The sequence below is a fragment of the Scatophagus argus genome, chromosome 6 (genome assembly GCF_020382885.2).
Source record: "Scatophagus argus isolate fScaArg1 chromosome 6, fScaArg1.pri, whole genome shotgun sequence".
Classification (NCBI taxonomy): Eukaryota; Metazoa; Chordata; class Actinopteri; family Scatophagidae; genus Scatophagus; species Scatophagus argus.
In genome coordinates, this window is record NC_058498.1 from 4861924 (window position 1) to 4878737 (window position 16814).

At 41.4% G+C, this 16814-nt stretch overlaps 1 protein-coding gene across 2 annotated transcripts in view; it reads left to right on the forward strand.

The window, feature by feature from the left end:
- The window catches only part of LOC124060835 (ephrin type-B receptor 1-like), a 73787-nt gene that overhangs the window by 12452 nt on the left and 44521 nt on the right, over positions 1-16814 (forward strand). For both annotated transcript variants that reach the window (XM_046392182.1, XM_046392181.1), the window contains exons 2-5: positions 14238-14302; positions 15045-15335; positions 15607-15825; positions 15921-16101. In XM_046392182.1, the coding sequence (XP_046248138.1) occupies positions 14238-14302; positions 15045-15335; positions 15607-15825; positions 15921-16101 (756 nt within the window). The remainder of the gene's footprint in view (positions 1-14237; positions 14303-15044; positions 15336-15606; positions 15826-15920; positions 16102-16814) is intronic.

Genomic DNA, 16814 nt, shown 5'->3' on the forward strand with positions numbered 1-16814 from the left:
AAAATAAACGAGCAATCTGTCTGACAAACATAATTCTGCCCTGGCTGGTGACATTGATAAAATATGTCACAGTTATTTTGTCAGGACTTTGTCCTGGCACCAGTTGGACAACAGAGTCCAACAGAGTTGACTCTGTCTGTTGAAGGGGCTCAGGAGAGCCCTGTCAGCTGGAGACCCAATTTATACTTGAACACCGACAAACTTTGCTTCAGAAGTCATGGAAAGCAAAAGACAGCAGTGAAAGGTGGCAGAGGTCGAAGTGGGGAGGAGGGAGGCGCAGATTCACAGTGGAAAAGTGAACTTAGATGCAGCTGTTGTGCTGCAGTCCTCAGGGTCGATTCAGGAGGAGACGCTGCACATTTCTATGACAGCAGGTCAAACCCTGTGTGCGTGTGTGCGTGCGTGTGTGTGTGCACTCAAGCGATGCTGTGTGGTTGACTGGACAGCAACACTTGACTTTGATGACCCTCACGCTCACACAAAGGCATACACTTTCCACCTTTCCTCCACGCACCAGCACAGGGTCTTCACAGCACAGTTGATGAGTGTTGCACCCATCAAAGCATCATGGATAAGACTGCTGATGGTTGAACAACAACAAAAATAGACAACAAGATAAACTCTGAGTGTTTGCTAAAGCTGCATACCATGCACTTCTCTCTGAGGGTTTTCTGACTTTAACTGAACTCATATTTAAACGCCGTCTCTTCTTCTCTTTCCTCCTCCCTTTTCTTCGCCCAAAACCCCCATGTCAGCAACTGATCCTCCTCGGGTTTCTACCTCAAGAGCAAAGAGGTCCCCTCACAGGGCCAAAAATATCTATCACATTGCTGAAATTGTCAAGGCATGCTTGGTTTACCTTAGCTTGCATGCAGAATTTACATATTCATCCTCAGTGGCTCAGAAAATAGCTGCAGGAGGTCGCGGTACGGGAGACCTTTCGGCGAACTCGACCACTGGAGCCCCATTTCTCATCTCGCTCTGATCTCTTCACCTCTGCGATCTGATGGGTTTCTGAACAGAGAAATGGATTTTGAACAGTTTTTCATGTCTGTTCAGCACTTGCCGCTCCAAAATGTGTAAAAGTGGCCTCTCAGCATTTAATTAACCAACAGTGGGTCTGAAGTGAAGTACATGTCAGAACACTTCATACGGCAATAAACAACATCCATTGCACAGCTTGGAACAATACTAAAAGTTAATTTGGAATTATTTGCGACTACAATTTAATTTAATTTTCAAGTTAATTTGTTACATTGCATTTGACTGCCTCTGGTGTTAAATGGATATTGCTGTAGTATTTTTAAAAATGTATGACATAATGACATGTCATATCAGAAATGTCAAAGTAGTGAAAAATGGCCATCAGAAATTACTGATTATGTTCTCAAACATTGTGAGCGTTGTCACTGGTCAGGATGGAACTAATTTTAAGTACTTTATACACAGGTAACTGTAGCTCTTAAATAAAAGCCATGAAGTGAAATGTACAAGACCTCAAATTATATTTACGTGCAGTACTAGAGTAACTGTACTCAGACTTCTCAGTTATTTTTTGTAAAACTTTCCTTTAATGTTTGTGCAGCACACTCTGACTGATCTGTTATACGACAGATGATGGATAGATAGATAGATACTTTATTGATCCCAGGGGAAATTCAAGATTCAATACTTTGGAATATGTACTAATACAACAACACCAGCACCCAGCGCTGCCTCGTACACTGCAATGTTTGCTTCCTCTCGGGGCTCGTGTCAGCAGCCACTCTTGCCTCCACGTTGTGGTCTACGGTGATTCTGGTAGCGTGCGGCTCCACACTAACATGACCAAGCTTCATACTGTGCGAGCATGTGTCTCTTAGCTATGCTGCACATTCAGAGTAAGCATAAGGTGTCTCACTGAGCTAGTGGATGTCTTCCAGGCTGGAACATCTGTCAACAGACTGACCTGCTGATAGATTGAGGCTGTCAGGGGAGATGCAGCAGAGGCTCAGTGGCATGCGGTCAGCTGATCTCTCTCTCTCTTTGTCCACTTCTGTCTTTCTCTTGCTGTCTCTGTGGAGACAAGTGAAGACACATGCTGACATGTGATAAACAGATCTGCCACAAATGATCCGCTTTAACAGAATACAAATGAGATGGTAAGACAAACTCCTTTGTAAAACAGTGCTTAAAGTTTTCAGTTTTTATCTTACTATGTGGATGGTCTAACGTTGGTTCACAGTGTCAGTAATGTTTATAATGTATTCATTCTGAAGTTACTTTGTCAGTCAGTGACATTTCAGTCAACTGGTTACCAACAGCACACCTTCATCAAGCGAGTCCAGCAACAAGACATGGCAAACTAGCCAATATTATTAGTCCAACAACAAGAGGACCAGCTCAGCGTCTGTCTTGCAGCCTTTTATTTTGCAAAACTTCCACTGAATAAAGGCCAGCCTGACATTTAGTCTAAAAAGACTCAACATCAATTCTCTGCTATCTTTACATTGAAAGGTATGATCAGTTTTTTGTTTTTTTGTTTTTCATTTTTTCAGCTGAAGATTACAGCTTTTATTCAGTTATTACTTGATTAATTGATGGGCAGAAAATAGGAAAATTGCTAAAAGGTCACTGGTTCCAACTTCTCAAATGTCAGTATTTGTCAGATTTATTTTCTTCAGTTAGAATAAATTTGAATATGTCAACTTATTTTCTGATCTTTTATAGACAAAAATTTGCTTATTAGTTAAGAAAATAATCTGCTAATAATAACCATAGTTGCAGGAATAGTATTTTTCAAAATAGTATTATTTTGCCTTGTCTGATGTTTGCTAAAATTATTATTATTTAAAGAACTGGAGCAGACAGAACAATGTGAATGACCTTTTTCCACACTCAAAGATATTTAATTGTAGGCTCTAATGAAGATTGGCTTGCTGCAGAAATGAATACGCAGTAGATGAGTATTTTTCAGTCCCAACGTTGCTTTCTCGCTGCGCTTCTATAAACTTAAGAAGCTGTAATGCTGCTGTGGGTGTGTGCTTTGTGAAAAAAGATGAGCTTGTCACCATTTGAGATGCAGTGTAGATGCACTTAAACACACAATAAACACTGTGGGCCATTTCCTTTCAGCTAACTTCCATTCAGCTATATTGAGTCCTTTTCCATTAGGCTTTTTCTCATTGAAAGGCGCATCTAAAATTATTTTGACACACCACTTAGACGGACTCCTGTGGGTTTCAAATTATTGCCAGTTTATGTGTCGAAATGCAAAAGAAACATAAAATGTGAGTATATTTACTTAAGATGGATTTGATGAAAAGTGTGTGGGATTCGGGCTTTGATGCTGGGGCTCGGAGATTAAATGTTGGCGTTTGCAGCTGTGAATGCTTCAGCGTGTAGCTCTCAGTTGTGCCTCGTCTGATTTCGTGTCCCACTCATCTTTCATTTCTGACTGGCAGCTCTGAGACGTACGCAGCGAAAACACTGGAAATCCCGTTGGATTTTGTAGCATCGTTTTGTCAGTTTGTGAGTTTTATGAGAGCTGAAGTTTTAGTTTGTGACCATCAAACAGATGATAGTACAAGTTCATCTGAAGTGCATTACTGCATTATAATCATATTACAAGCGATATAATAATGTCCGCCAGTCAGAAGACAGTTACTTTAGATTCAGTGGTTCCACTGGTTTTTACATACACAAAGACTCATCATGAGTTCTTTTCAGCCTTCAAATGGTTATATAATGTCTTGGGTCAGGTATGATTTCGCCTTGGGTTTGGATATTGTAGATTAATAAGAGATAAAGGAAGTGGGTGTTCAGCACAGGGAGGGTGGAGACGATGTTGGGTGTATTATGGGGAAATGTAGGATGCAGGGATTTTGTAGCTTCACCCACACTGGGTTTCAGACCAACCAGGACATCTCAGCCTCAGATGCTTTAATATTGACAGCTAATCTCTTGTGAGTTTTCCAACTTCACAGAAGTGCAATATTAAATCGCCAAGAAAGTCATTTCACTTTATATTTGACCCTTAAAGTGCTCAACTGCTATCACAGCCTCACTGTAGCACATCCAGAGGGGTCGATTAACCATAAAGTGTGAGAGGCAAAACTTTATTCTGCAGATAAGAAACAATTCCAACTCATGTTCTCTGCTGATACTGAGTACCAATTTTAACCACTGCAGAACTGCGCTGTACTCCTTCAGCCGCTGTAGGCCAATACCCAGTCTGCTCGGTGAAGGAAAAAAAAACCTCGGGATTGGTGCATCTCTTGCTTCAGCATCAAACAGCTGTTTCCTCTCTCACCTGGTTTTCCCTCGTTGGGCCTCCACATGTGCACTGACACATTTCTCAGAGTCTTTTCAGTCACATCCAGCTGGTGTCTTCATGCACAAGGAAGACACTGACACAGACTTGAGTCCAGAAATCAAGTATACTAACAAAGAATATACTCAACACCATAAACTCGTCTCTGCATTTTGATTTAATTTCCGGTCAAGCAAAAGAGGACAACTGGCTCCAGTTCTCCATAAGTTCCACAGTGAGCACATTACTGTTGTGCCTACAGAAGCTACGTCATCCCTGCCCATGCCCACTCAGTTGGCCCTCTGAACTACCCGCCCTTATCAAAGCGTTTAACAAACCGTCCGACGTGTGGCGATGTCTAACGCGGCGTCTACAGGTTTCACTCCTTTTTAAAAACAGAGTGTGTCACTCAGAGGCCCGTTTCCCTTGTGTTTGTCACAAAGGCACAAAGGATTCTGCCACGGCGACAGACTGGATGCTTCACACGGCGCTCTGAGCAGGCGTGTGCATGTGTGCGTGTTTCTTTTTGTGGTAGTGGCAGTTTCATGTTAAGTTTTCCTCCGCGGAGAGAGGGGGAGAGAGAGACAGGCTTCATCACTGCTGAGTTCTAAAAATACCAACCCAATATGCTCTCATTTTATTGTTCCTATTTTCTAAAAGACAGTAAGTTATTTATTTATTTATTTTACAGTGACTAGCACACTGTTGTCTAAAAACTCGATATGCTGTGGTTATATTTATAGTGACAAGGCTCTTTTGTGACAAGCAATCATAATCTGGAGAACCGCGATACGTCTTTTGTGTTTTAACGCCACAAACCTGACCTGCACCTTCAAAGACTGTGTGGTTTTTTTGATAAATTTTGCTGTGTGGCACTGAATAATCCAATGTACAATATGTCTTAGCGACAAGCCATCAAACTATACTATTGTAAAGAAATCCAACACTGTAAGAGTGTTTCTTTTATTTATTTTCTTTTATTTTTTTTGCTTGGAGAAGCTGAGATGGAGGGTTTCTGTAGGACAGCGATGATATGTCATTTTTTCCACCAGTGACGAACATGTCCTCTTTCATCAAGCGAAATTGTGACACCACAAATTTTCTAGGTCATGGTTGTTAACGGCAGATGCGAGAGTGGAGGGAGAGGAGAGGTGAAGTCAGAGGGTGAGGGAGAAACATAAAGGAAAAGATAAAGAAAGGAAGGAGCGAAGTCTGAGCCGGAGTGTGCGTGCGCCCGGGTGTTTTGTGTGGGATGCTTGTTCAATAGGAAGCTGTGACACAGATAAGTGCTCATGTGTGACAGCTTGGTTGTTCTTTTCTAACACAGCGGCCCCGTGCCTCTCTCAGCTTCCATTCACAACAACAACGACATGTCAGCAATGAGAAAAACAACCCGATACCTCAGGGCAGATCTGATCATAAAGATCTGTTGCTGTGAGACAACACTGCTTTGTGGGCACATTTTGCCCGAAAACAACGAGTTAAGGATAAGGATATTTCTATATATTGTCATTATGGTACGTGTTTTACATAAAAGGGAATGAAATGAGGTACTCGGACAGGTGCAGGTGTTAGCAATAATAAAACCAAGAACAAGAAAGCAAACAATGACACACCAATGAGATAGACTGAGTCACTAATATATAAATATAAAAAGATAAGATCTAAAGATAAACAGGATGGCCAAGTGGGCCCACAGTGGAGAAGCTGCTTGTGATCGGAGGGTCGCCGGTTTGATTCCCCCACCGGACGGGCAGGAAAATTTTGGATGTGGTTGAGTGATTAATGTGAAAAATGCTCCCACGCTCCATTAGCCAGCTGATGTGCCCTTGAGCAAGACACTTAACCCCCAGTATGCTCCCCGGGCGCTTGGTGCAGCCCACTGCTCCTGTGTGTGTTTCACTGCATGTAATTTGTTAGGTGTTGCATGTGTGTTCAACTAAGGATGGGTTAAATGCAGAAGACGAATTCAGTGTGTGTATGTAAAAATATATATACTGCCAATAAAGCCATTCTTCTTCTGTGCTCCGATTTGAACAGCGTGACAATAATAATCATTATAGCAGCAATTGTAAAGTGTGGTGGATAGCAGTAATTGTTCAGTGGAAAGCCACATTTTTCACTGAGATTTCAGGGAGTTTATCAGTCTCCTGGCATCAGGGAAGACATCTGCTCCTCAGCCTGGTGGTTTCCCTCTGATGGATGGATGGATAAAATCTGTGTCTATGCAGGTGCTGCAGTGCTTTGGGTTGGTGTTATGGAAGGGACAAATGCTTGTCTTGTTGTGAAGATTACTGGCTGCTTTCAAAAAGCAGAATCACTCATCAAGCCATCATTAACATATTATCATATTATCATCTTATTAAGTCGATATGTTGAGTGTGCAGCAAAACAGCTGCTTACACGTCTAGAAGATGCTAAGCAGCATTAGCATTCATTCATTTTGTGCCATGTTTTGAGTTTCACGATGGCTGTAAGTACAATATTCACTTTCCTTCAAGCTCTGTCTGGTCTTCACTAACTCCTGAAGTGAGGGTGCTCCAATCAGCATTATGACCAAACAACACGGGGAGAGTATAGTGGACTCTGTCTGCTGCAGCTAGAAGAAATGATGAAAATGAACCTAAAACTGTGAAGTCTCTGGCTATAAAACCAAAACAAATGAGCCGAAAGATGCTAAAATGCTCCGCAGAGCTGATGCGAACTGTTGAGTCGGGTGATAATTGTCTGTGAGGGATTCCTTTTCTCACAGTCATTTGCTTCATTGTTAATAGCAATGTAAAATGTTGATAAGTGCAGTTTCAATTCAGTTGAATTCGGTTCACTTCACTCTAATTACACGCAACTGGTTGAATTTGTTACAATGAAGTATTCCAACAACAGCATATCACATACTCACATGTCACCTTCATATACTGTGCAACATGTTGCCCATCAGCGTGGTGGCACATGTTTCTAACATGCAAGTGCAGACATCAGAGGATTAACTTTGAGGGGTTTAAGTATGTAGTGCAGAAGGGAAAAGGGTTATTTAAAGTAAAAAAAAAACAAAAAACCTCATAACACTTTACTCTGTCACTATTGTTTAATTCCATTATGTATTGTATTGTTCACATGAACTGCTCTATTCAGAATTATCCGTGTGACTATTGAGCAGATATTGAGATTCTTGAATTTAAAATGTGCATAAATAAGAGCTTAGTGGAAAGTAGCTGAAACCAAAAATAATTTAAGGGACGTAGCACCTAATTTAACAGCCCGAAGCCAGAGAGCAAAAGCTGAACACCAAAGTGCAACTTTGACATATTTTATCATCACTGCTGTGATGACAAAAACGCCTTTATTGAAAGAAACCATCAACCAACCCAGCAGACTGTTATAAGAAAGCAAAGAAAGGTATTTAAAATAATCAAATATAAAGGTATAGAAGACGATGTTTAATTGGGTAGGAATGTGGAATATAAGACGTTTTGGGACTCAAGGAACCTTCCTGTTGTTACCCACACTGTGATAACCAGGGACGATCGTAGTTCAGACAGCTTAGCTTTGATGGATTTTTTGATCTAATACTTTGGAGTAGATACTGTCCCAACGCAACAAAAATCTTGAGTGATTTAGTGATTGGTAACCAATGCATCAACTGCCATTTTTTAAAAACCTGTGTGAAATGTTACCCGTGTAAACAACATCTGTTAACAGCAGCCTTGAAAAAATGTAAGAAAACAGGAACAAATGTCTGTCAGGTTGTTGTTGCATCTCACACAGAAGCGTCGTTGCTATCGTTTCATCATTTCAATATTCCTATTGGTAGTGTAAATACAAGGCCCTTGAAGATAAGTCTCGGGGGGAGGCTCCCCAGAGGGCATTTTCTCTCAGAGAATCCCCTGAACTGTTTGGTTCAAAAAGGCCTTTTGATTTATTTTTGTAAGATTTTATCATTTGAACAAAGTTCAGCTAATTCCTTGTGCCTCATCAACACTTGATGGCTGCAGGTCGGCCTTTACCAAAACTGGGACACATGGTGGCATGTCCAAGGACTGAAGTCCCTGCAATGTGTGAAAGCAAACAGAGATTAACACAGGGACCAAAAGCCCCATGTGTCTAATTAGCTTTGCTGCACACACAGAGGAGGAGGAATCAGGAAGGAAATTAATCCCAGTTTTAGCAGGAAAAGTTAGCAGGGACTGAGCAAGTGATGAATGTGACACAACAGAAATTATGGCTTTTACAGATACTGTCAGCAGAAGCCTGAGCCGTGGCTTAGATTTGTTGTCCTACGCTTAATGCACTAGTCACAGTGCCCACATTGGAAAATGTGGAGGCTAATGCAAAAATGTAAGCCTGAACAAAGCCAGAAAGTCACTGCTCAGCTGGACGTTGTTTTCTTTTGATTTTCAGGCTGCTTGAAATAATAATAGTTGAACTTGCATCAGGGCATCGCGTATAAAGGGTGTACTTTATTCATCAGGTAAAAGAGATTCTAAAGAGGGATTTCACCAAACTGACAACCTGAGCTCTGTTTACTTGTAATGGCTTGTGAAAAAGGCAAAAGTACAACACAAAGCCTGTGGTATAACTGAATATAAACATTTACCATTCAGTGAGGTTTCTCTAAATATGTTCTTGGAAAGTGAAAATATATCCAAGCCATTTTTTAAAATCTTATGAGTCATTCATCCTTATTGAGGTGCTAAGTTGTTAGAGACTTTGTTTAAAAACATACTTTTTTTCTGAGAAAACTAAAATCATCTTCTTCAGAGACCCATAAAGTCTTCTGCATTGCAGGTAAGATAAGCATTGATAAGCATATCTTAGCTCAGCGATAGATGTTTACAAGTTCAGTTTAATAACTGAACATTTTCATGAATACATAGCATTGCTGATGAAGGTACTCATACTACCATGGGGGAACAAATGCAGGAAATTGTTCATAAGTCAGATAGGTATAATCCAATAAACAACAATAATTATGTAAATTACAACATGTGGCATAATTAAAGTAACTAACCACACAGTAAACTGCTGTAGGTGTATTTCCCTTTGAAGTGGAGCTACCACTGATCACAATCAACTGAGTAATTTGAAGATAATACACTATTTAGTTTATCTTCACGTTGCACATTAAACAGTATCCTTGTGTTAGTTCCTCTCTGGATAAGCAAATAAACAAAAGGATGCCCCAAATTTATGACATGATGGTACCATGCTATTGTAGCAGAATTATAATTCAGTCCACAGTATTCACGGCTCTGCGTGTAAATCTACTGTTGTTGCATAGTTATGTCTACTTTTTGCTGATACAATGTGTTTTTGAACTGCTGAGCACAGTCTTTTAAGACAACAGGGTCAGCCCATTAGCCACTACTTCAGATTGATGTTGAATGTGGAAATTATTGGGTGAGACTTTGCAGGTTGTGTACAACAAAAAAACAACAAAAGTTTGGCTGCAGAGAAATCTATGCAGATAAGAGCAATGTGGAGACAGTAGAGTTAAGCTCCTGTGGACCATTTTCAGCATTTTCAACTGGATCAGACTAATGATATACTCGCTTTCATTCAGCTTTTCTTACGGTCCAAGCCAGCTTTTGGTCTAGATGCTCCACCTCGCGTTTCTAATTACATCATTTCCTGTGGAGAGATAAATGTCCGTCCAGAGTACGTGTGGAAAAGTTTTTTCACATTTTTCAGAGCTGCGTGCCCTGACTTATAATTGTCTTCATAAATGACTCTGGGGGCATGTGAGGTTAGATTCAAGGAAAAGCTGCTCAGCGTGACTGCAGAGTTTAAGTTTGTGTGCGTATAAGAGAGTACACATGTATCTGCACAGCCTATGTATATTTGATTAGTGCAAGCGCACATCTGCGTCTGAATGTGTGTGTGCTCATGACTCAGTTGTCCTTCCGTGATACTGTGTCATTCCACTTCATCGCCTGATTGGTCAACGACTGTCTCTGCAGGCGGCGTGACGTCTTTCACTCCAGGAGGGCTTTTAGCGTGTTTGGCTGGTGTGTATGTGCACGCTTGCGTGTTATTTCGCAGTGCTCCCGGGCATACTTTCTTTCTTTCTCTCTGAGGCATACACACATACAGTATATACAGTGCACACACACACACACACACACACACATTCAGAGGCATATAAATCACACAATTTGTGCCTTTGAGCTGTAGACTAATCTGGTTAGAACACACTTGGCTAATTAGGAGAAGATGAACTGACCTCACTTGCCATTTGACCACCTGTAGTTGTAACACACACACACACACACACACACACACACACATGCAGAGAGGGGGAGAAGGAGAGAGAGAAAGAGGAGGAGGAGGCAACAAAACAGTAAAATTATGTCTAATTCAGCATCTGTGATAGAAATACTTTTATTTCTCCCTCGTTGGCCACAACAAGGATTTAACAGCCTCTTTGACGGCTACAATATCACACAGATTTACCTGCTGTTTCCTCTGCCATAAAATGTCTTTGGTTTCATTTAGTGGTGTGGTCGTTGTGTGTTGGTCGGGGTGGTGCACCACTGCAGGGGAGGTGGGCGTACTGTGATCACAGCCTCCAATATGTCAAAAGTAATTAGGCTGATCAGAATGTATACCCCATTATGCACGGAGAGGTGTGTGCTGTAAGCTGTTAATTAGACTGATGAGCAGATGCACTCTAATAAGCCCAGCGTAGATGGCGACCTCTTCTTCTTCTCTTAGAAATCGGATTTGAATTCTGGTTTGCAGTAATGATTTGTTGTGTTCATACTTCTGGACAAGTAGTTTGTAATTGCACAAAAATAATGAAGAGTGTTGAAATAATAAAGTCAATTAACTGTCAACTGAAAGAAAGCATTTCTACAATCAGTGATGTTTTTCTAATGCCAAATATTTGCTCATTCAAACTCCTCAGATGCGATTTTTGCACTGCTGGTTTGAGAATGTTATGTTTTATGTGGTGTTGTTGTAAAAGGCAGGACGGTTAAGAAATTTAGGCTGGTTTGGTAAAAGAAAATCAATTCAAGGATTGTTATCAATAATGACAATTATCATCAGCTGCAGACTGAATGAAGGGTAAAAGATCATCAGACGTGTGGTAGAATTTCGTTTTTTTATTTTGTTATTTTAAAAATAAGAAGCTGGATACGTTAAAAAAAACCTATTTACTTCTGCCACATTTCTCTCCCAGCACTGAGCGGGATGTGATAATGTGAAATACTGAATTATAGAGACCTTCCAAGAGTTCCTGGCATGATGGGTGCAATCAAATTTCAGTAAATGTACTGTATGCCTGAAAACATGCCTTTAACACCCTGTTTTGAAATAGAAATATGATTGTATGCTGGAGTATGAGCGTGCACATGTTCTATTCTTTAAGTAAAGCCTTGAATCAAATCCCTCCTTGCAAGGCTTTGCTGGAAGGTAGAACGTGGAAGACTACATGAGCTGTTCCAACATCTCCTCTGTCAACATTGTGGATTTTTCTCTATATTATCATTTTCTTTTTAGGCTTTTTTTTTTTTCACCCAGACTTCAAAGAGATCTGAACAAGCCAAATATGCAGAAGGCAAAAATAAACTGGGTCTATATTCTGCTCTGGATCGGTTTTTGAAAATCTTTGTTGACAACATGACACTAAACGCACTGAAGCTACAAATTAGATAGTGACAATCGTCACCGTTTGAGTAAGCTTTGGTCCAAGATTTTGATACTCGACTACATTTTCGCGTGACAAGCATTTCATTTTCCCAAACGACCTTCACTCCCAAGGGAGAGCTGAAAAACTGGGTTCTGTTGTAATTAGGCTAGCTCGCTGACAAAAAAAAGAAGCACCCAAGGTAGAACGGGGGGAGATAAAAGACTGGGAGGTAGGAGAGGATGAAGGTGGGGAGGGTGTGGAGGAGAGGAGATAATGAGAGGCAGGGTGACAGAATGAAAGAGTGCAAGAGGAGGAGAGCATGTCAAGAATCAAGGGGGGTTGTTTGCCTGCGGCTGCCTCATGGTGTGATGTCGTCGAATCTTCTCACCATGTTTTATTACAAAGGACTCTGTGTTAGGGTCTGTGCTGTCAGCATGCCAACTAACCTGCACTACATAGACAAAAGTATTGGGGTACCTGACCATTACACCAACAGAGACTTTAGTGACATCACACTCTAAATACACAGACAGCTTTGCAGCTGGGAAGGCTTTGAACAAGATGTTGGAGTGTTTTTGCCCATTCATGCAGGAGAGCATTTGTGAGACTGATGTTGGACCAAAAGGCCTGGCTTTGGATCTCCATTCCAGTTCATCCCAAATGTGTTGGATGGGGTTGAGGTCAGGACTCTGTGTGGACCAGTCAAGTTCTTCCACACCAAACTCATCCAACCATGTCTTTATGGAGCTTTGCTTTGTGCACTGGGGCACAGTCATGCTGGAATAGAAAAGGGCCTTCAACAAACTGTTGCCACAAAGTTGGAAGCATAGCATTGTCCAAAATGTTAATATAAAATATAAATATAAAAATCTAAATTATTATTGCATTGTTTTTCTTTCCACTTGCTGTACTATATGAAAAACGAAAGAGCCTTTGCACATACTAGATAGAAAGATGCTGAAATTACTGCTTAGGATTGCTCATATAGCAATATTTCTCCATTAGCGAAGTGGGATTTATAATATGAAGTGACATGTTTTACAGTGAATGTTACCATCTGGGCTTTTGCCGTCGAGTCGTCTTACATCTTTAGCCTTCGGACATCTCTGTTGTCATCTGGAACACAATTAGATTTGTGACGTACTGTACATGACTGTGTCAGCGTGTCAGCCAGCTGTGATTAAATCATTGTGTCAGGTTAGTATGTGGAATAACTGTGACAGGTAGAGCTGAAAGTGTGGGTTCAGATGGGGTTCAGGGGTTCAGGTCTTTTAAATGCTAATGCTTCTGCTAAATGCTTTTTGCTGGGTGCCACGCCATTGTTAGCAGTTAGCAACCAAAGAGAACATTGTTCTGATGGCCCTTTATTCCGAAAACACAAAAATGTGCACTGTCCCTGCTGTTACTTGTTTCTGATGTGCAAAATCCCACCACAACCCCAAACCCCTTTTTTGCAAGATTTCCTTAAATTTTTTTGTTAGTGTTATATGTGGTGTATTGCTGTTTTTTTTTTAGATCCGCTTACACTCATGCCTTGAATGGAAATTCTCATGATTTTATTTCACGATTGTAAATTTGTATGCAAGAGTAACTTGAAATATTGATGGGTGCAAGATGACAAAGATAGCTGAACAACCACAGCTGTGAGACAAATGGGTTTTCAGTCCAATGGGACATCTTTTTTGGACTGTTTAGGTTTCGGAATGATGGCCCGTCACAGCAATGAGCTGCCCCCCTTCGACTTACTGTTAATGTTGGTGCCAGCAGTTCTCTATTAAATGCTAATGCTGCAAACTGCTAAATACAAGTCATCAGTGGAATGATATTCATAAAATATTAGATAACTTTGTTTCTAGGATGCACCAGGATTTCTACATACTGTGTCATTATATACTGTGATATGTGATGTAATCACTGATGCACATGTTAAATCTTAATGTCTCCATTGTGAGATGGAACGCTGCTCTGAACATAATAATGCGAATGTAAAAAAAAAGTGGACATTGTTTTTAACTGGACTACCATTGTGATTGTGTCATATCACTGTCACTTTTGTTTTGTGTTGGCTTTATCAGAGGCCTCTTTTTTTGCCACTTATCTCTTTTATCACGAGGGGGTGGCGGCGGAAAGAAGAGAGAGAGAGAGAAGCATCACAGAAAAGGTGTAAAGTGGGATTTTATGAATATGAATGACACACATCACTATGCAGTACTAAAGTTGGCATCTGAGCTGACTGTTAATTAAAGTCATACCTGTCCTCCCCCTGCAGTTTCCTCTTTTCACCTCTCCCTCTCTGTCTCTCGTTTTGCCTGACAGAGACAGTGATGGATACAAGGACAGCGACAGCTGAGCTTGGCTGGATATCGTTCCCTGCCAATGGAGTAAGAACAATGTGCAAAGGTGTACAGTATGTGTGTGTGTGTGTGTGTGTGTGTGTGTGTGTGTGTGTGTGTGTGTGTGTGTGTGTGTGTGTGTGTGTGTGTGTGTGTGTGTGTGTGTGTGTGTGTGTGTGTGTGTGTGTGTACCCTTGGGGAAAGCAGTTTGAGTACAGTTTACAGTGCTCCATTAACGAGTCTGTCAAAATCTTAATTACAGTTGCAAGGTGACACCAATTAACTGCCATCCATGCAGAATAGAATGGATTGCAATAGATCAGAGAGAGGTAGCACATATGAGTCCACAATAGAGAAAGGAATAGAATAGAACAGAATAGAATACATTTAGATAAAATAGAAGAGAATAAATTTACATAAAATAGAAGAGGCTCCTCCGCTCACTGTCTTGAACTCCTTGGATGTTTGCTGACTTGGCTACTAGCCGGTCACACTGGTCTCCTGTGTATGTGTGTGTGTTTGAGCTGAGCGCCTCTAATTGTGATGAATGGTTGTCCCTGTTCAGAAAAGAACAAGGTGGAGGAGAGAAAAATAGTGAATGAGGGAGGGGAGTGAGGAGGTAGGAAAAGAGAGAGAGATTCAAAATGGAAGGGAGGGAAAGAAAAGTTTAATTTGTGTCAGGTCTTGGTAAACCCATTAATCATTTGAGCCTTTCCTCTAACTTCTTCCTCCATTCGTTCCCCTCTCGTCCACACTCCTTACCCTTTTCTCACGTACACACATTTCCCAGTGGGAGGAAGTGAGTGGGTATGATGAGAACCTCAACACCATCAGGACATACCAGGTGTGCAATGTGTTTGAGCCCAGCCAGAACAACTGGCTCCTCACCACTTACATCGACCGGCGGGCGGCCCAGCGCATCTACGTGGAGATCCGCTTCACCGTTCGTGACTGCGCTTCCATCCCAAGCGTCCTGGGCTCCTGCAAAGAGACGTTTAACCTGTACTATCTGGAGACCGACAGGACCGTGTCAGAGGGCATCAAAGGGGTGGAGTACTGGGCCAATGCCCCCTTTCTTAAGGTAATGGATCCAGAAACTTGAGCCTGTGAATTGAGGGCAAAGTGGGAAGAGCAGTAAATTTGCATTTCAGGGTAAGATTCTCAGGATAATTTTAATGTTTCTCAACACAAAGACACCAAAATTGTTGGGGTTGTTGTTGTTGATTCAGTTCTGATGTTTTTCATTTGACAAGTAAAATGGGAGTGCTAAAGTACAAATGAGTGTATCTTCTCTTCTTGCTTTTTTTTATGCCTTTCTTATCACTCTCTCCGTCTCTGTACCTCTTTGAAAGGTGGACACCATCGCAGCTGATGAGAGTTTCTCCCAGGTTGATTTTGGGGGGAGGCTGATGAAGGTGAACACGGAGGTTCGGAGTTTCGGGCCGCTGTCCAAAGGCAGAGGGTTCCACTTGGCCTTCCAGGATCTCGGCGCCTGCATGTCCCTCCTGGCTGTCAGGGTATTCTACAAAAAATGTCCAAGCATAGTGCAGAACTTTGCTTTTTTCCCAGAGGTATGGATGAACTGAAAACTGCAGTGCTCTTTTCATCAGACTTTGGTGCAGTCTTGTCTAACATGCACATTTTTATGGTTTCTGCTTGTGTGCAGACACTGACTGGAGCAGAGTCCACCTCCTTAGTCATCGCTCGGGGAAGTTGTATCCCCAACGCCGAGGAAGTCGACGTGCCCATAAAGCTCTACTGTAACGGAGATGGAGAGTGGATGGTACCCATCGGCAGCTGCAGCTGCAAGGCGGGTTATGAACCAGACAACGGCAATGTGTGTCGAGGTAAATCTGTGCATTAATGAGGCTGTGCTACTTCAGACTGAGCTCGTAAAAATGAGCGAAAACAGCTGCAAATACTGCACTGCATATCAGAGATGGTGCCGTGTTATTCATTCTGCTTTTAAAACCTGCTCTGATGACCTCGCAGCAGCACACACTGTTGTGTGCCACACACACACTTCTCATTGTTCTGTAGCAAAAGCTAACAAGGTTGCATGACAGCAAATCAATATCCAGTAAACATGCATCTAATAATCAACAGCACCAACCGTGCTATTGCAGCAGGAGGAAAAACACACAACAAAAAGCTATCAGCAAGCACACTGGAATCACACAAATGGTTTCAGTCCTTTTTTTTAACCACAAATGAGTGTGTGCTACAAATATGGGAAGGAAAATATCTTAGAAAATGTATGCATATCAACATTACTAATACAAATATAATGCAACACCATAGCTGGGCTACTGCATGCTGAGTCAAGTCTAAAGAAAATGCAAATATTAATGTTAAATATGTAACATCTGGCAGTCTAGCGTAATAATGACATGCATGTATACATTTTCTGGTGTATTTTTGCCCATGGCGCAGTTCATGATATTCCATATGCTAATATTAGTAGACAGACTTGGGTGAACCTGGCACAGAAATAGTTCCTCTTCCCCCAGTGTTCCATATATTTCTACCTCTTTTACTTCCTTTTTATATCTGGCCTCCT